General features: G+C 43.5%; 1 protein-coding gene across 5 annotated transcripts in view; it reads right to left on the minus strand.

Annotated features, from left to right (window-relative positions):
- The window catches only part of CEP89 (centrosomal protein 89), an 81,013-nt gene that overhangs the window by 25,931 nt on the left and 34,101 nt on the right, over nt 1-20,981 (minus strand). For 4 of the 5 annotated variants that reach the window (XR_007136358.1, XM_047790808.1, XM_047790806.1 and 1 more), the window contains 6 exons: nt 20,721-20,866; nt 12,484-12,534; nt 12,236-12,319; nt 11,488-11,591; nt 8,022-8,137; nt 5,902-6,082 (listed from right to left, as the gene is read on the minus strand). Coding sequence is in view for 4 of the 5 variants with exons in the window: in XM_047790808.1 (XP_047646764.1) it covers nt 5,902-6,082; nt 8,022-8,137; nt 11,488-11,591; nt 12,236-12,319; nt 12,484-12,534; nt 20,721-20,866 (682 nt within the window). In the remaining variant the exon portion in view is untranslated. The remainder of the gene's footprint in view (nt 1-5,901; nt 6,083-8,021; nt 8,138-11,487; nt 11,592-12,235; nt 12,320-12,483; nt 12,535-20,720; nt 20,867-20,981) is intronic. The other variant, XM_047790807.1, reaches the window with a different exon arrangement.

A 20,981-nucleotide genomic window follows, 5' to 3' on the forward strand; every position in this document is an offset into this window, starting at 1 on the left:
TGAATTGAAGCTGCAGCTGCTGGTCTACACCACAAGCCATAGCAACGTGGGATCCAAGCCACGTCTGCCTCAACACTGGATCCTTAACCCACTGAGCAGAGCCAGAGAGCAAACCTGCATCCTCATGGATACCAGTCGGGTTCGTGACTACTGAGCCACGACGGGAACTCCTGGATTCAATTTCTTTAATGACTAAAGGAATATTCAGGTGTTTTTTTTTGTTTTGTTTTTGGTTTTTTTTGTCTTTTGCCTTCTTAGGGCCACACCCATGGCATAGTTCCCAGGCTAGGGGTCTAATCGGAGCCACAGCAACGTCAGATCTGAGCCGTGTCTGCGACCTACACCACAGCTCACAGCAACACCAGATCCTTAACCCACTGAGTGAGGACAGGGATCGAACCCTCAACCTGACGGCTCCTAGTCAATTCATTTCTGCTGTGCCACGATGGGGACGCCAGGTGTTCTTTTCTTTGAGTCAGTTTTGACAGGTTATATTTTTCAAGGAATGTGGGTATTTCATGTAAATTTCTGAACATATTGGCATGAACTTACTACTAGGTGCATACAAAAGTAAACATCTATTTGAGGGATTGAATCTTTGATCTCTATGAACTGATCCTCTTTGTTGGTGGCATTTTTATCTTAACATTTATCTTGTCAGATATTAGTATAATTTCCCATCTTTCTTTTGGTTGGTGTCTGAGTAGTACTTTTCTCTGCCCTTTTGCTTTTGATCTGTGTCTTTATGCTTGAGATGTGTATCTTTCAAGACAACACAGAGCTGCTGTTGAGAGTTTAGCAAATGTCTCCATGATATCATTGCCTTGGCATCTGTTTTCTGGGGACAAGTGGCCTGCGAGGGTCTTGAACTGACTAGCCCCAGTCTGGAGTGCAGGCTCTATAGCTAGTAGCTGGCGGAGTCACAGGTAAATCTAAGTTCCTGACATGACTCCCCCAATGAACCTTGTGATAGACAGCACCTTCCCTCACCTCCCAAGGCCTTCCCCTCATGAGCCATTTCGCCAAGAACCCCCCTTGAAGCTCAAGAAAACCCTGCTCATTTTGGTTTGAACTGACCAAGCCAAAACCCTGGTACCCTAAAGCAGTCCACCCATGCAGGTGCCCCAGGTCCTGCCACTTCTCTCTGCCTGTGCGCTGCTGTGACTGCCCACGAGGAGTGCCCTGTACCTCCTGATCCAGGACGCTGAGTGATGAACTTCCCTATTTCACTTTCCCTACTGCTGAAATATCTGCCTTTCATTGAACTTTTTTTTTTTTTGGTCTTTTTTTGCCTTTTCTAGGGCCGCTCCCTCAGCATATGGAGGTTCCCAGGCTAGGGGTCGAATCAGAGCTGTATCCACCGGCCACAGCCACAGCAACGTGGGATCCGAGCCACGTCTGCAACCTACACCACAGCTCACAGCAACGCCAGATCCTTAACCCACTGAGCGAGGCCAGGGAGCGAACCTGCATGGTTCCTAGTCGTATTTGTTAACCACTGAGCCATGACAGGAACTCCTACATCTAACTTTTTATTTTGTTTTCTATTTTCCTACTTGTTCTACCTTTTCTTGCCTCTCATTCGGATTATTTTAAAAATATCATTCTTTGTTTCAAAAATTTCATCATGCGTACTTCAAGTTATAAAATCAACAACTTTATCCTCTTCTGAGTGATATCAAGACTTTAGAACACAAATTCCATTTACTTCCTCCCTGATTATATGCCGTTTTTACTGTTTGTTTTACTTATTATTTTTTTGGCTACGCCTGTGGCATGTGGCATGTAGATGTTGCGAGGCCAGGGACTGAACTCACAGCAGTGAACTGAGCCACAGCAGGAACAACACTGAATCCTTAACTTGCTGAGCTACACTGAACATGAGCTCCCTGTACATTTTTTTTTCTTTTTGTCTTTTTTTGCTATTTCTTGGGCCGCTCCTGCGGCATATGGCGGTTCCCAGGCTAGGGGTCTAATTGGAGCTGTAGCCACCGGCCTACACCAGAGCCACAGCAACTTGGGATCCGAGCTGCGTCTTCGACCTACACCACAGCTCATGGCAACGCCGGATCGTTAACCCACTGAGCAAGGGCAGGGACCGAACCCGCAACCTCATGGTTCCTAGTCGGATTTGTTAACCACTGCACCACGATGGGAACTCCCTCCCTGTACATTTTAATTCTATATATTAAGTCCCAAAGATGTTGTCATTATTGTTTTATAGAATCAATATTCATTTACATTTATCCACAAATTCACCACTCTTAGTTCCGTCTTGTTCCTCAGATGTCCCATCGTGAGTTACTGTCCTCCTCCTGTGCCTTCATACCCTCTTTTAGAATTGCCTTTAATGCAGGTATGATGGTGGTGACACCCAGTTGGGGTTTGAAAGTGCCCTTATTTGACATTTCTGAAGGGGATTTTTCTGGAGTTCCCTTCGTGGTGCAGTGGAAACAAATCCGACTAGGAACCATGACGTTGCGGGTTCAATCCCTGGCCTTGCTCAGTGGGTCAGCGATCTGGTGTTTCCATGAACTGTGGTATAGGTCGCAGATGGGGCTTGTATCTGATGTTGCTGTGGCTCTGGCGTAGGCTGGTAGCTGTAGCTCCGATTGGACCTCTAGCCTGGGAACCTCCATATGCCATGGGTGTGGCCCTAAAAAGCAAAAAAAAAAAAAAAAAAGAAAGAAAAAGAAAGAAGAAAAGTGAAAGAGATTTTCTCTGGTAATACAATTCTAGGCCATCTGGGGTCTGCCTGCATCCAGCACTCTGAAGCTAACATTCAAGTGATCACAGCACCTCTGTTAATGGTTAAAACATCCTGTTGTCGCTGAATTCCCGAGCAGGACATTGTCCTCTGCGGTTTACCAAGATGGGTCAGGGTATGACTCTCTTCATTTACCCAGCTGGGCTTGTGCTGGCCGGGCTAGCAGGACCCAGGTGCTGTCAGCCCTCTCCAGGGGTGGTGGTGGTTGGGGGAGCTCTCAGCTAGCCTGACTACATACCCTGATTAAACATACCCTGATGCCGCTTCCTGTCTCCAATGCAGGGAGAGCTCAACTTTTGATCATCCTGGCTGTTTTTGCTCCTGACTTATTTCAGCTCACTATTTCACAATTCAGCTACATCTAATCTATAGCTAAGCCCATTCACTGAAGGGTTTTTTGTTTTTTTGTTTTTTTTTTGCTTTTTAGGGCCACCTCTGTGGCATATGGAGATTCCCAGGCTAGGGGTCAAATCGGAGCTGTAGCTGTATGCCTACACCACAGCCACAGCAACATGGGATCCGAGGCGCATCTGTGACCTACACCACAGCTTATGGCGACACTAGATCCTTAACCCACTGAGTGAGGCCAGGGATGGAACCCACATCCTCAAGGATACTGGTCGGATTTCTTTCTGCTGTGCCACAACAGGAACTCCTTTTTTTCTCCCCTGAGTTATTAAGTTACTATGTTTTTCAGTCTAAAAATTCTATTTGTTTCTTCTTTTTTTGTCTTTTGTCTTTTTAGAGCGCACTCACGGCATATGGAGGGTCCCAGGCTAGGGGTCAAATCAGAGCTACAGCTGCTGGCCACAGCCACAGCAATGTGGGATGTGAGCCACGTCTGGGACCTACACCACAGCTCATGGCAATGCCAGATCCTTAACCCGCTGAGCGAGGCCAGGGATTGAACCTGAATCCTCATGGACGCTAGTCGGGTTCGCTAACCACTGAGCCATGGCAGGAACTCCTATTTGTTTCCTTTCAAACCCATTTTATAGTCTCCCGAGGACAATCTGGAGTTGGTCTTTTCCTTCCTCCAGCACAACCACAACCAGTTGTTTTACAGTCTTCGTCTGACAATCTAATTCCTGGACTCCGTATCATTATTTACATTGTTTTTAACTGGTCCACAATCACTGTCTGTCTGGCTTTCTTTGTGTCCTGGACAAGACCCCTGAAATATTTTTAGGAATAAGGGGTCTTCCTCCAGAAAGGACTGAGGGCTGGCTACTTCCGGTTCACCGGACCTGAGGATGCAGCCCTTCCAGGTCCTGGATTCCTGGTCACTTGTGGATGGTGGGATGGTCTCGTCACTCCTGGCTAACTGATACTTTTTGAGGATGTGTCTAGGTGGGGGTCTTCTTCATTCACACAATGGATTCCGTGAGTCCTTTCTTTTCTTTTTTTTTTTTTTTAGGGCCACTTCCGCGGCATGCTGAAGTTCCCAGGCTAAGGGCTGAGTTGGAGCCACAGCTGCCAGCCTATGCCAGAGCCACAGCAACAACAGACCTGAGCTGCATCCGTGACCTATACCACAGCTAGCAGCACTGCTGGATCCTCAGCCCTCCGAGAGAGGCCAGGGGTAGAACCGCTTCCTCACAGAAACATCAGGCCCTTAACCTGCAGAGCCACAGTGTGAATAGCCACGGGGCCTTTCAATCAAGGTCTTCAGAGATCTGGAAATGCTGCTCAACCATTAACTTCTCTCTTGACATTTTCTTTATTTGGTTTGGGATTTTTTTTTTTTTTTTTGGCCCTACCCCTAACGTGTGGAAGTTTCTGCGCCAGGGATGAAACTCATACCATAGCTATGATCCTTAACCTTAACGCACTGAGCCACCAGGGAACTCCCCCGTTTTCTTTCATCTCTCTGAGATTCCTGATGACCAGAGGCTGGACCTTTTGGATGGGTCTTCAATCTATTATTTTATTTCTCTCCATTCCCATCAGTTTGTTTCCTGATGTTCTAGGAGAATCTGCAAATTTATCTTTCATCCCTGTAGTGATTTTTTTTTTTTAAATTCTGGAAATAATTCTTAATTTTTCTTATTCAATGATTGTACTTTTTTCTCATAGTATTTTATTCTTTCTTATTGATTTAGCTTTTTAGAGCTACCCCTGCGGCATATGGAAGTTCCCAGGCTTGGAATTGGAGCCATAGCTGTCGGCCTACGCCACAGGTGCAGCAATGCAGGATCTGAGCTGTGTCTGTGACCTAACACCACAGCTCACAGCAATGCCACACCTACAGCGCATGGAAGTTCCCCAGCCAGGGAGTGAATCTGAGCCACAGCTGCAGCAACACCAGATCCTTTAACCCAGTGCACTGGGCCAGGGATCAAACCCACGCCTCCACAGTGACGAGCTATTGCAGTTGGATTCTTAACCCACTGCACCACAGTGGGAACTCCACCTTTTTACTTTTTAAGTAAAAACTGGGAGTTCCCATCATGGCGCAGCAGAAACGAATCCGACTTGGAACCATGAAGTTGAGGGTTTGATTTTTGGCCTTGCTCAGTGGGTTAAGGATCCAGTGTTGCCGTGAGCTGTGGTGTAGGTCGAAGACGTGGCTCAGATCTAATGTTGCTGTGGCTCTGGCATAGGCCAGCAGCAACAGCTCCAGATGGACCCCTAGCCAGGGAACCTCCATATGCCACGGGTGCGACCCTAAAAAGACCAAAAAAAAAAAAATTGCAGTCACCCTGAACATACTGTTTTATAACCCAATCTCTTCATTCACAAGTATATTGTGGCTATTTTCCAATGTCAAAAATGTTCTTTTATGACATGGTATTTAATGGCTGCACTGTATTTCATTTTATGGTTCTAGCCTGTCACTTAACCAGTTTCCCACTACTGGATATCTAGATTTCCAGTTCTGTTACTTTCAATTATCTTTGGTTCTGAAAACAAGAGCAGCTGAAACAATAGGGGGAAAAAATCATATACATACACACAAAGTGCAGACTGCAGCCCTCAAGGACAGCCATGTTCTACTTTAATAAAATATTTACCATTCTTTGTCTTGGGCACCTGTGTGGGCGCTGCTGTGGATAAATGACTCGGGAAAAGATGGAGCAACCTCTCCCTACCCGCCTATAACAACATGCATTGAAAAGACATTAAATCCTTACCTCTTCAATTCATTTACAATGGAAGTGTGAACTTCCATCGCCACTTTGCTGTCCAAGTGTGTTTTTAGTTCTTGGCATTTGGCACGTACAATTTCCAGTTGCTCCTTATTTTCATTTAGCTCCTTTTCTTGGCTCTGTGCTTTAGTCTCCAGAAGCATTAACTGCTTAGTCAGTTTAGAAACTGAAAAGCAAAAGAGATAAAGACTTGGTGGAAAGGACTTAATAAAGCATGAGTACTGATTATTATTACTACAGAGAGCCAGCGAAAACAATTTTTAAAAAATCTTCTAAAAATCTGTTGGTGGAGTTCCCATTGTGGCTCAGTGGTAACAAACTCAACTTGACTAGCATCCATGAGGATGCAGGTTCCATCCCTGGCCTCACTCAGTGGGTTAAGGATCTGGCGTTGCCATGAGCTGTAGTGTAGGTCACAGATGCAGCTCGGATCCCGTATGACTGTGGCACAGGCTGGCAGTGGCAGCTCCAATTCGACCCCTAGCCTGGAAACTTCCATATGCCACAGGTACAGCCCTAAAAAGACAAGATTTTTAAGGACACAAAATGTGGCCTAAGGACAGAATTTATTTTTCTCCCCTTGCTTAAGTTTTTGTTTCATGTCCTGTATGAAAAGTAAATCATACGTATTTTCATTCTAAGTGACAGGGTAAGTCACATGAGATAGTTCCTGGGCATCTGTTGAAACTGGCACATGGAAATATTACAGCATAGAACTCTAAGTCCTTCTACTCTGTAAAGCTGTTTCTGGGAAATGGAAAAACAACATGGGCAGCTGACTGAATCACACAGGCCAAAAGGTCGGCCCTGCCCCGCGTGATGAGAAGAATCATCCCACCTGTTTAGATCTGCTGGGTTTGAGAAGATTAAGCCCAGGAGAGATGAAATTAATTCCTCTGTCGTCTCTAGACTTGAAAACGAAGCTGGGAAGCTCAGCATCTTTCTCTCTCCTCCCCCCGACTTTGTGCAGGGCAGAGGCACGTACCCCGCCCCGTGCCTGCTCTGTCTGCGGGGAAGGCCTATGGCGGGAATACCTGCTGGACTCTGACAGGTGCTCGCACTTCGGACCCGACCTGGTGGTGGACACGAGCCCAGCGCTAGCCCCACAGGTTCCCCAAGAGCAACGGCTGGGAGTGAGCTCTTCCAGCGTGTGGAAAGGGGAGTTTAAAAAGCAGGTGCGGAAGGGGAGAGAGAAAGGAGGGCTTACACTGGCTCACACGATGCGGCTTGTATTGTGGCCTCCTGTCCTACACTGTTGTTCACCCGAAAAGAAAGATCAGTGAAGCCACAGGAAAGAAAGGCCAGTGGCTTCTGTGCTCATGAGTTTTGGTTTTAATCAAAGTGGGAGAAATGATTCAACCCAGCCACTTTGGAGTCCACTGTCACATGGTCTGAGGCCCCAAGGAACAGGGCGGGACACACGGGGAGAGGAGGAGCTCACAGCAAGTATCTGATGGAAGTTTAACCTGTGGCAGCGCCCGCAGTGCAGAAGGAAGGGTGAGAGCACAGAGGAACTCTTTAGACAGCCAGTGGTCCCTACTTATTGACTCCTTTGACAAATTTTCAGGAAAAGATCCTTGTGTTGCTTTAAATATTCACCTCACATGATTTTTGCCTCTTCTGTGGCACACTTTCTCCCAAACCCGGCTCTGCTAACTATGCATTGTGGGTGATGGCTAGATATGTTGGAATATAAGCAGCTGCATTTCAGTGAAGAAGAACATACTCTATAGAATTCCCGCCGTGGCTCAGTGGTGACAAACCTGACTCGTATCCGTGAGGACAAGGGTTTGATCCCTGGCCTCACTCAGTGGGTTAAGGACCCAGGGTGGTGTAGGTTACAGACGCAGCTCAGCTCTGGCGTTGCTGTGGTTGTGTTGCAGGCCGGCAGCTGCAGCTCCGATTCCAACCCCTAGCTGGGAACCTCCATATGCCTCGGGTACGGCCCTAAAGAGACAAAAAAAAAAAAAAAGGAAAGAAAGAAAAAGAATATACTGTAAAAAAACATGCCTTCCATCGTTTTCACGTGGGGGGTGGGTTCCAGTGTGCAATGACATGATGGTGATGTCACCGCATCGCCATCACTCACGGGAAAGGGCGCTCACCTTCCTGGACGTGCTCCTGGTGGGTGTCCCTGGCTTTTCTTTGCTGAATCGCCAACTGCTCTATCAACAACTTGTTTTCCTCTAAAACCAGTTCTGCTTGAGTCTGCAGCTGACGCCTGGAATTGATTTACAAAATTAAATACTGTCATTCAGGTGCCGAATAATTACAGGGACACTCTAAACAACAGCGGCTGATGTGGACACGTTGTAGTAATGAATATCTGGATGTGTTTTAATACTAAACCCATTCTTAACATAGTTAATAACAGCTCCCCCCACCCCACCCGCCCCAAACCCCGTGGCACAGGCAGGGTGCAAATTTCAAACGCTTAGAAACAGGGCTGGGGAACACGGTGGGCACTGGATTAGAAAGTGGAGTCTGCCTCTCTTTCCCTTTGTACTTTAACTTTTTTTTGCTTTTTAGGGCCATACCCGTGGCATGTGGAGATTTCCAGGCTAGGGGTCGAATTGGAGCTGTAGCTGCTACCCTACGCCACAGCTCACAGCAACGCCAGATCTTTAACCCACTGAGTGAGGCCAGGGATCAAACCCACGTCCTCATGGATACTAGTCAGATCTGTTTCCCTTGTGCCACAACAGGAACTCCCCCCTTTATTATTTATTCATTTACTTATATGTTAAGGAGAAGTAAACAGACTTGACTTACAGCTAAACACGAGGATAGAGAAGGAATCTGTTCTCATGAGTTTCTCACAAGGACTTCTGGGAAGAGCCAAAAAGACCTGCTCTCCAGGGTACTTTTCAAGGAGAATTCAAGGGGAGGCACACTAGGAACCCTGACAGAAGAAAATCTAAGTTCCACAGGGGAAGTCACAGCACACCAGGATCCAGCAGCTGACCAGCCAGTCCCAAGGGACACGGCAGTGCCATCAAATCAGGGAGAACTCACCTAATGCTAAGAATGCTGTTGATGCCATTCCAGACTGCTAACCATCACATACGGAAAATCATTTTTCAGCAATGTTAGGAGATACTAAACATTTACAAGATACTAAATATTGAGCTCCCATAGTGGCTCAGTGGTTAAGGAACCCAATTAGGATCCATGAGGATTCGGGTTCAATCCCTGGCCTCACTGAATGGGTTAAGGTTCTGGCGTTTCCATGAGCTGTGGTGTAGGCTGGCACCTACAGCTCTGATTCAACCCCTAGCCTGGGAACTAACCTACCCAAGGCAAAAAAAATGCATCTGAATACTTTTTGCTTTCTTAGTCTCGCCCGGATATTGCCTTCAGATTTTTGAAGGCATCTGCTTTCTCAGATTCATTGAAGAGGCATTTGTTGCTGCTGTGCTAGATGAACAGGGCGCGGCCCCACCCCTGAGATGCTCAAGAATGAGAAGAGGGAGAGGTGTGAAAACACCCAGGGAGGCAGACGTGGCAGGTGCCAGGCCAGGGCGAGTGTCTAGGGAAACTGAGACAAGGGAACAAGTCACTGTGCCTTCAGGGAGAGCTACTGATCAGCACCATTTGAGCAGGGCCCTAATGGATGAATAGGAGTGTGGAAGAGGGCACGGGCTGGGGGGAAGAGCATTCACAACAGCTCAGTAGAGATAGAGAAAGGGCAGAGCAGGTGGGAGCTGGAGTGCAGGGCCTCGTCCTTCCTGCCTGTCCTAAAGCCCTGGGAGCCATCAGAGGGGTCTAAAAAATGACATGACTCAAGAGGTTTGGGATGGGAAAGTGCCCTGGAAAAATTCATCCTTAGGGAGTTCCTGTTGTGGCTCAGTGGGTTAAGAACCTGACTAGTGTCCATGAGAATGCAGATTTGATCCCTGGCCTCGCTCAGTGGGTTAAGGACCCGGTGTTGCCGTTAGCTGTGGTGTAGGTTGCAGACATGGCTTGGATCTCATGTTGCTGTGGCTGTGGTGTAGGCTAGCAGCTGCAGCTCTGATTCGACCCCTAGTCTGAGAACTTGTGCTGCAGGTGAGGCCCTAAAAAGCAAACAACAGGAACAACAACTTAAAAAAAAAAATGAAGAAAGAAAGAAAAACACAATCTTATGAGCTTATAAGTCACTTTGTACAGCAGAAATTATCACAACATTATAAATCAACTATGCCTTGAAAAAACTTAAAAAATAAATTTTCAAAAAGAAGAGAAACAATTAGTGGGATGGAAATAATCCAAACTTTTTTCAGAGTTTTGGGACTATTTTAAGTACTTTGATTTCCCATATAAACAAAGTAATAAGACTGTCAATTTTTACAGAAAAGGCCACTTGGATTGGGACTGAGATTACACTGAAACTGCAGATCAATTTGGTGAGAGCTGATGTCTTAGAACAGGGTCTTCTAACCCTGAAACAGGCCATGTTTCTCCATTTACCTAAAACCATTTCTCTCAGTACTTCATTATAGTTTTCAGTGTACACCCCATTTTCAGATTTATCTCCCCTTATTTCGTATTTTGATATTACTATAAATGATATATATTTTATTTATTTATTTATGTCTTTTTGCCATTTCTTGGGCCGATCCCGCAGCATATGGAGGTTCTCAGGCTAGGGGTCGAATCGGAGCTGCAGACACTGGCCTACGCCAGAGCCACAGCCACAGCCACAGCCACATGGGATCCGAGCTGTGTCTGCAACCTACACCACAGCTCATGGCAACGCCGGATCCTTAACCCACTGAGCAAGGACAGGGATCGAACCCACAACCTCATGGTTCCTAGTCAGATTCGTTAACTGCGGAGCCACGACAGGAACTCCGATATATATTTTAACATCAGTTATGATTGTTAGCATTTCTCAGAAGTACAGCTGATTTTTGTATGTTGACCTCATACCCTACAACCCTGCTAAATTCGCTCATTAGTTAGAGTGTTTTTTTGTAGCTTCTGGAGGATTTCCTAAAAGGTTCTGCTTTGTAAATAACAGTTTAGATTTTCCTTCCAAGTATAAAAAAAGAAAAGAAAAAAGATAAATACAAGCTCAGAGAACAAAAAATGGGGACAGCAAATATATTTCAGGTTTAAAAACATATTTAGAATTTTTAAAGTAATATTTATTTAATTTTATTTTCTAAGACTGCTCCCTCGGCGTATGGAGGTTCCCAGGCTAGGGGTCCAATCGGAGCTGTAGCCGCAGGCCTACACCACGGTCACAGCAACACGGGATCCGAGCCGCGTCTGCGACCTACACCACAGCTCACAGTAACGCCGGATCCTTAACTCACTGAGCAAGGCCAGGGATCAAACCTGCAACCTCATGGATCCTAGTCGGATTTATGAACCTCTGCACCACGACGGGAACTCCTAGAATTTTTGAAGTAATCTTTAAAAGACAAGTTCATAATAATTTACTAGGTTTTCACTGCATCTTATTAATTTCTTAGAAATTCCTTTAAAATATTTTAGTTAAAACACACTTTGTAATTTCATAAAGTTTATTCCTTTTATCTTTTTTCCCCTTAATTAGCAAAATATCAGAAACACAGTGCCACTTGCCTATCCTCAGTGGTGACAGGGTTACTCTTATTTAACTCTTGGTGCAATTCTTCATTTTCTTTTATCACTTCTTGCACTCGCATCTTAAACGTTCTCATTTCCTCCTGAAACAAAATTGATGTAAACTGTAACACACACCACATCCACCTGTATCTGTATTTGGTTTTAAAACCAAATATTAACAGCTTTTTAGCAAAGTCCCACAGTGCCGGCAGACTTAAACTCAGTACCACCACCAAGTGCCTGCCCCCGAGAGGCTCACAGTCTAGTGAGAAAACAGAAGAGACACACCAGGCAGAGGACAAGGGATAAAGCACCTCAGGCTTTAAATATTCAGTTCCTAATCTGATAACATATTTCTGTAACGGCCACATACTTGAAAAGATAACAATAAAGAAGGAATAAAGAAGGCAAAGATGGCTAGAAACGCTAAAGTTTTTTCTTTTTTTCTTTTTGCTTTTTAGGGCTGCACCTGCAGCATATGGAGGTTCCCAGGCTAGGGGTTGAATTGGAGCTACAGCTGCCAGCCTGTGCCACAGCCACAGCAATGCCAGATCTGAATCTTGTCTGCCACCTATACCACAGCTCATGGCAACGCCAGATCCTTAACCCACCTGAGCAAGGCCAGGGATGGAACCTTCGTCCTCATGGATGCTAGTCAGATTTGTTTCTGCGGAGCTACTAGGGGAACTCTGAATCGTTCTTCTTTTTGATACACCTTATCTTTCTGAGACATCTGCCAACCTACCTGAAGGCTGGCATTGAGCTCATCCTTCTCTTTCATTCTGTCTTCGTAGGCCAGCAGCAAGGGGGACAGGTACTTCATATCCAACTGAACACAGTGGAATAAAGGAGGTTAATGTCATTCTAACGTGTAAACACAATCAGCACATCTTTAAAATGCAAAGAAAATATACTTAATTTGGCTCCCCCCCCCAAAGCTATTCAATTATAGCCCAGAAAATACAGGCCTGAAATTAAATAACTTTCACTTACCAACCAGGGTGGTGTAGGGCCCTTTGAGGGGAGGCCTTCAATATTTAAACTCTAAGAACAAAACACATAATGAAGACAAATTAAACTTCCTCCGAAATTTCAAGCCTTAACTTTTTTTTTCTCAGGGCCGCGCCTGCAGCATATGGAAGTTCCCAGGCTAGGGGTCAAATCGGAGCTACAGTTGCCAGCCTATGTATGCCACAGCCGCAGCAACGCCTGATCCAAGCTGAGTCTGCGGCCTACACCACAGCTCATGGCAATGCCAGATCCTTGACCTACTGAGTGAGGCCAGGGATGGAACCAGCATCCTCATGGATCCTAGTCAGGTTTGGTAACCGCTGAGCCACAACGGCAACTCCCAAGACTTAACTATTCTTAATCTAGACTGGGCACCAGCTATCTAAGCATCAATATATGTGTATGTGTCTATCTATATAGGTATATAAATTTTTCTGAAATGTTTAAGAATAATTTAGATATAATGCTCCTTTTCCTCTAAATACCTCAGTACGTTTTCCCTAAAAGCGAAAACATTCATTGATTCAACTACAATACCAGCATAAAAATCAGGACATTTAGATCGCTACAATACTATATTCTAACCTACAGACTATATTCAAATTTCGCCTATTTTCCCACTGATGTCCTTTCCTGGTCAAGAATCCAATTACATGTTTCATTTAGGTGTCAAAACTTTTCAGTATTTTAAAATCTGGAACATATTTAGTAATTTTTTAGTGGATGCCAGCAAGGCTTTTTCAGTGTTACGTTGCTGAGTGTCTGGATTTTATTTATTTAATTTTTGGCTGTGTCCTCAGCATACAGAAGTTCCCAGGCCAGGGACTGAACTGTTGCCCCCATGGTGACAATGCCAGATCCTCAACCCACTGAGCCACCAGGGGACTTCTGCTGTCTTCTTTGAAAGTGTTTTGTTTCCTTTTTCTTTTGTCATCTCTTAAGGTACTCACAGGTCAGCCTACTGATTCTGAGGCTCATCCTTTTACCGTGGTTAGGCCGGGTCTTTCCTGAAAGGTGAACTTAGCCATGCTGCTAAGGCCTGGCCCGTCGGGGCGCCTTACTCAAGGCTGCAGTGACCACCAAGGTCTCCGTATTGTGGCTGCTCAGAACCTAAAGGTCTCTAGGTGCTGATTATTTAGCTTACAGCTCTCTGGACTTGTTTTTGGCCTGCCCTTATGGTTTTATCCTACACACGTGCAGACTAGTATTCAACAAAAGACTGCAAGGAACCCCATGTAGATTCGCGTAGCTCTTTCCCACCACAGCTCCCCCCTCTCTGGTATTCCTGCTCCACAAATCCTTGTCCCCTCTGCTTCCCCAAATCTCATCTGTCTCCTCCACTCAGTGAGACACTGCACTCTGCCTGGCCTGCTCCCCCTGCGCTGGGATCCGAGAGTGCCTCCAGGCAGAAAGCAAGAGGTTCGTAAACTCATCTATTCACCTTCCTCCTCTCCATGATCACAGTGCTGCCTGCTGTCTGAAACAGCCGTATGATGCCTTCCGGCCAGTTTTCAAGTTGTTCACGGTAAGGGGGCAAATCCAATGGCAGTTATTCCATCAGGGCCATTTCAGAAGCAATGGCCCTGGTGGAATAATTCCTTATTCAATAAAAATGTTCTGGAGTTCCTGTTGTGGCTCAGTGGGATACGAACCCGACTAGTATCCAGGAGGATGCAGGTTTGATCTCTGGCCTCGCTCAGTGGGTTAAGGATCCGGCGTTGCCGTGAGCTGTGATGTAGGTCGCAGATGTGGCTTGGATCCTGTGTTGCTGTGGCTGTGGCGTAGGCTGGTGGCACAGCTCTTATTTGACCCCTAGCCTGGGAACTTCCGTGTGCTGCAGGTGTGGGCCCTTTTATTTTTTGAAAAAAAAAAAAAAGCAAAAAGCAAATTTTCTAATGCACTTACCATCTCGTAATTCATTCAGCAAATATTGAAAGCTAAGTCATTATGGACATTACAGCACATTCATTGTTTGCAAGGATTTCATGGTCCAATGAGGAGATAAAGTCTTTTCACACAAGTGAGAGAGACGTAACACACAAGACACAGTACAGGGTAGGATGTGCCTTAAGAGTGGCACAAAACGCCTGCAGTGGTTGGAGACAGAGATCACCTTGGCTGGTGGAATCGGGGAAGACTATTGCGGAGGATGTGGCAGATGCACAGGGTAGAACACTTTGTCTGTCACTGGGCCTGCCTGCCCACAGCCTTTTAAAAGAGAACTGCAGAGGGCCCTGGCCTAGGAAGCCTGAAATGACTTCTGTCAAAAAGAAAAGTTAACACTACATTAAGTGAAAGAAGTCAGTCACAAAAGACTGCTTGGTGTCTGACTGTATCTACATGAAAGGTTCAGAGCAGAGAAACCCACAGACAGAAAGTAGATGAGGGGTTGTCAGGGCCAATGTGAGTGGTGGGAAAAAATGGGGAGTGACTCCTCAGAGAGGTGGAATTTCTTGCTGTGAAGAAAATATTCTGAAATTGATTGTGGTGATGGCCTCCCAGTTCTTCAGATACACTAAAAAATCACTGACATATACTTTTTTTTTAGGGCCACACCTGTGGCATATGGAGGTTCCAAGCTAGGGGTCAAATCAGAGCTGTAGCCACCGGCCTACACCACAGCCACGCCAGATCCAAGCTGCGTCTGCAACCTAGACCACAACTCATGGCAACATTTAATCCTTAACCCACTGAGCGAGGCCAGTGTCCTCATGGATACTAGCCAGTTCGTTAACTGCTGAGGTGAATGGGAACTCCCTGACTTGTATACTCTAAATGGGTGAATTAGTATGTGAATTTCATCTCAAAGCTGTTGTTTAAAAAATTTAAAGCTAAGTCCTACTTCAAAAAGAAAGACAAAAGCCCACAAAGCTGCCCTGAGCTCCCACAGTGCACACCTGGCTTTTCAGCTTATCTGCCTATCTCGCTTATCCTCTTATCTAGGGAGGTTCCAGTCAGCCTGACAACCCTACCCCCTGCCGGCCCCTCACCTGCAGGGACCTGAAAGGCTGGCTCCTCCTGTTACTCTTCATAGCATCTGACATAGCGGTTTGCTCAGTGAGTTTGTTGAATTGCATTCTGCAAACCTTCTTCTAAAGTAACCTCTGGAGTTCCCGTCGTGGCTCAGCGGTTAACAAATCCGACTAGGAACCGTGAGTTTGGGGGTTCGATCCCTGGCCTTGCTCAGTAGGTTAAGGTTCCGGTGTTGCTGTGAGCTGTGGTGTAGGTCACAGACGGCTCAGATCCCGAGTTGCTGTGGCTCTGGTGTAGGCCGGTGGCTACAGCTCCAATTCGACCCCTAGCCTGGGAACCTCCATATGCCATGGGAGCCTCACAAGTTGTTTTCACACCTTGGCTATTGTAAATAATGCTTCAGTAAACATGGGAGTGCGTATTATCTCTTCAAAATAGTGATTTTGTTTCCTTTAGATCTATACCGAGAAGCAGGATTTCTGAATGCTATGGTAGTTCTACTTTTAATTTCTTGAGGAACCTCCATACTGTTTTCCATTGTAGCTGTACCAATTTATGTTCCCACCAACAGTGTACCGGGGTTCCCTTTTTTCCACACCCTTGCCAGAAGTTGTTCTCTCTTTTTGATGAAAGACATGCTAACAAGTGTGGGGTGACATCTTGTGGTTTTAAGTTGTATCTTCCTGATGATGAGCGATGTTGAGCACATTTTCATACACCCGTAGGCCACCTGATGTCTTCGGGAAAATGTCTATTCAGATCATTTGCCCATTTTTAAACTGGGTTATTTATCTTTGTGCCATTGAGTTGCATAAGTTCCTTGTATATTTTGGATACTAACCCTTTATTGGACATGTCGTTTGCAAATATTTTCTCCCATTCCAGAGGTTGCCTTTTCATTTTGTTATGGTTCCCTTAGTTGTGCAAAAGCTTTTTTAGTTTGATGCAATCCATGTGTTTATTTTTGCTTTTGTTGCCTTTGCTTCTGGTATCAAATCCAAAAAAATCATTGCCAAGACCAATGTCAAGGAATTTTATGATTGCTTTATGATTCAGGTCAAAACCCATTTTGAGTTGATTTCTGTGTATGATGTAAGATAGGGGTCTGGTTTCATTCTTTTACAAACAGATATTCAGTTTTTCCAACACCATTTACAGAAAAGACTATCTTTTCCCCATTGTATATTCTTCGCTCCTTTGTTGAAAGTAAGCTAACCACATAAGCATGGGTTTATAGCTGAGCTTCCAATTCTGTTCCATTGACCTATGTGTTCCGTTTTCATGCCAATAGCAAACTGATTACTGTATCTTTCCAATACAGCTTGAAATCAGGAGGTGTGATATTCTTAGCTTTGTTCTTCTTTCTCAAGACTACTTGAAATATTTGGGGTCTTTTATGGTTCCATAACAATTTTTGGTTTACCTATTTCTGTGAAAAATGCCACTGGATTTTTGATAGGGATTACATACTGACTCTACAGATCACTTTGGGTAATAAGGACATTGGAACAATATTCTTTCAATCTATAAGCATTGAATATCTTTCCACTTATTTGTGTCATCTTCGATTTCATCAATGTTTAATAGTTTCAGTGTATAGATGTTTTACCTTCTTAGTAAATCTATCCCTAAGTACTTTTTGATGCTACTATAAATGGGATGGTTTTCTTAATTTCTCTTTCCAATAGTTTTCTGTTCATGACTAGAAATACACTATTTTTATATATTGATTGTATATACTTCAAACTACTGAATTCATTTATTAGTTCCAACAGTTTTTTTCATGGAGCATTTAGAGTTTTCTAATATAATTTCATGTCATCGGAAAAAAGACAATTTTATTTCTTCCTTTCCAATGTGGAATTGATCACTGTTCACTGATCTTTTCTACTTTTTCATTTACTTCTGCTCTGATCTTTGTTAGTCTTCCTTATACTAAGGAAATAATATTGCTTTGTTCTGTTTCTAGTTATTTGAAGTATAAAGCTATGTTATTTGAGATTTCTTGTTTCTTAGTGTAGGTATTAATTGCTATGCATTTCTCTTAAAATTGCTTTTGCCATATCCCGTTAAGTTTTGATGTTTTATTTCATTGTATCTCAAGATATTTTTGATTTCTTCTTTGAACAATTAGCCGATTTGAGTAGCATGTTGTATAATGTCCATATATTTGTTAATTTTCCAGTTTCCTTCTTTTAATTGATTTCTAGTTTGATAACATTTTGGTCAGAAACGATGTTTGCTATGATTTCAACACTCTTAAGATTTAGTAAAAGTTGTTTTGTGACCTAATATATGGTCTATCCTGGAGAATGTTACATGTGTGCTTGGAGAAGAATATGTATTCTGTTGCTTTTGGATACAAAGTTTTATAGATGTCTGGTAAGTCCACATGGTTTGATATGTTATTTAAGGCCAGTGTTTCCTTATTATCAGTCTGGATGATCCATTAATAAAAGTGGGACATTATTGTATGGCTATTTCTCTCTTTAGGTCTGTTAATATTTGCTATATTTTTAGGTGTGCCTAGGAAGTTGGGTACACAAATATTTACAAATGTTAGGTTCTCTTGTTGGACTGACCTCTTTATCATCCTATAACTTTGTCCTATAGTCAAAAGACTAACTGATCCTATAGTCATCCTATGACTTTTGTCTCTTAGTACAGTCTTTATCTTAAAGTTCATTTTGCTTGTTATAATAGAGCTAAACCAGCTTTCTTTTGGCTTCTATTTGCATGGAGTATCTTCATTCATCCATTCATTTTAGATCTGTTTATGTCTTTATAGCTGAAGGGAGTCTCTTACAAGCAGCACATAGATGAGTCTTGCTTTTTTAATCCTGTCAGCCACTCCATATCTTTTGACTGGAAAATTTTGTCCATTTATATTTAAATTAATTATTGTTAGGTATGGACTTAATGCCATTTTGTTGTTTTCTAGCTTTTTCTGTAATTCCTTTGGTTCTTTTCTTCCCTTGCTCTCTTTAATTGCAATTCAATGCTGTTCTGTAGTGGCATGTTTAGATTCCTTTATTTTTCCGTGTACCTACTATGAGTTTTTGCTTTGTGGTTACCATGAGGCTTAAATAAAACAACTTGTAAAATTCTGTTTTAGGAGATTCTGCTGTTGTGTAGTGGGTTAAGGATCTGGGATTGTCTGTGCAGCAGCATGGATTCTATCCCCAGCCCAGCACAGTAGATTAAGGATCCAGCATTGCTGCAGCTGTGGCTCAGGTCACAGCCACAGCTCAGATTTCCTAGTTAGCTGAGATCTCTGTCCTGGGAACTTTCATATGATGTGAGTGTGACCAAAAAATTAAATAAAATTCTATTTTAAATTGATAACAAATTTGAATAAATTCCAAAACTACATTTTTATTCTCTCCGTGTTTTGTGTTTATGATGTTGCAATTTATATCTTTTTATCTTGTATATTTATTAACAAATTACTGTAGTTACATGTTTACTATTTTGGTCTTTTAACCTTCATTTTGGATTTATAAATGATTAACCCAACTTTACATTATCTTTCATTTTACTACATATTTGTCTTTACCAGCGAAATTTATAATTTCATGTTTTCTTGTTACTAATTACCACCCTTTGGTTTCAGCTTAAAGAAAGTCTTTTAACATATTTTGTAAGGCTTGTCTGGTGGTGATTAACTCCTGCTTTTGCATGTCCTAAAAACTCTATCTCTGCTTCAATCCTGAAGGACAACTTTGCTAGGTAGTGTATTCTTGGTTGGCAGTTGGCTTTTTTTTTTTTTTTTTCCTTTCAGCACTTCAAATATATTGTGCCATTCCCCTGGGGTCTGCAAAGTTTCTGCTGAAAAATCTGCTGATAATCTCCTGAGGGTTTTTCTGTATGTAACAAGTTGTTTTTCTCTTGTTGCATTTAAGATCGTCTCCTTGTTTTAACTTTTGACAACTTAAATATCATGCGTTTTGATGTGGGTGTCTGGATTCACCTAATCTAGGGCTTCCTAGACCTAGATGTCTGTTTTTTCCCCCAGGTTAGGGAAGTTTTCCAGCATTCTTTCTTTTTTTTTTTTGGTCTTTTTGCCATTTCTTGGGCTGCTCCTGCGGCATATGGAGGTTCCCAGGCTAGGCGTCCAATCGGACCTGTAGCCGCCCGCTTACGCCAGAGCCACAGCAACTGGGATCTGAGCCATGTCTGCAATCTACAACACAGCTCACGGCAACGCCAAATCCTTAACCCACTGAGCAAGGCCAGGGATTGAACCTGCAACCTCATGTTTCCTAATTGGATTCGTTAACCACTGAGCCACGATGGGAACTGCCATTATTTCTTTCAATAGGCTTTCTATCCCTTTCTCTCTTTCTGCTCTGGGACCCTTACAATCCACCTGATGGTATTCTTTAAGCTATCTTCACTATTTTTCATTCTTTCTTCTTTCAGCTCTTCTGTTTGGATGAATTCTACTGTTCTGTCTGCAAGTTAACTGATTTTTTTCTTCCACTTGCTGTAGTGTGCTACTGAACCCTGCTATTGAATTTTTCAGTTAAATTATTGTACCTTCTGTTCTATGATTTCTCTTTGGCTTTTTTTTTTTTTTGGTCTTTTTCTAGGGCTACACCCACAGCATATGGAGGTTTCCAGGCTAGAAAATATTAAAAAATGCCAAAGAGATGGAGTTCCCGTCGTGGCTCCAACTGGTGGTTAATGGTTAATGAATCTGACAAGGAACCATGAGGTTGCAGGTTCGATCCCTGGCCTTGCTCAGCAGGTTAAGGATCTGGCATTGCCGTGAGCTATTGTGTAGGTCACAGACATGGCTTGGACCTGGCCTTGCTGTGGCTGTGGCATAGGCAGACAGCTACAGCTCTGATTCAATTCCTATCCTGGGAACATCCATATGCCACAGGTGTGGCCCTAAAACCCCAAAAAACTACAGTCTGCTTTCTTTTCAAAGTTGATGCACTGACAAACAACAGCTATAACCTTGGGAAACAGGACCGAGAATGGAGCAGCCAACATAAACTTTTACCTCTTATTTTATACACATCTAAATTGTCCCAATTCTTCTACTAAGAGCCTGTATTGCTTTTGTTTTGAGAAAGGAAGGGAGGGAGAAAATAGAAAGGTCCTCAGAAAGACTGTACTTTGGATGTATCTTGTTTTATAGCAAATTATAAAAATATAAACCTTTCAGAAGTGGAAACCAATTCAACAGTAAAGACTAAAATATCAGAAAAGTTATTTTTCTTAATAGGAAACATTACCTCTTCCTTGGATAAATGCCTGAATTTGGTTTGATATCTACTCAGTTCTACGTTTAAACAATGGACAGTCATTTTCAACCCATCATTTTCATCCACCAGTTCTTGAGCTTGTTTTCTTAGATAATGTAATTCAGGGGCAGCGACTACTGAAAAAAATAAATTTAACATCATACAATAAGAACTTATATCAAATTTAACAAGATTTTATATAAATTGCTGGTTATCTGCCCTTCTTTCCCTCTTAGGCTCACAGAGGCAGTG

Source organism: Phacochoerus africanus, chromosome 8 (genome assembly GCF_016906955.1).
Source record: "Phacochoerus africanus isolate WHEZ1 chromosome 8, ROS_Pafr_v1, whole genome shotgun sequence".
NCBI lineage: Eukaryota > Metazoa > Chordata > Mammalia > Artiodactyla > Suidae > Phacochoerus > Phacochoerus africanus.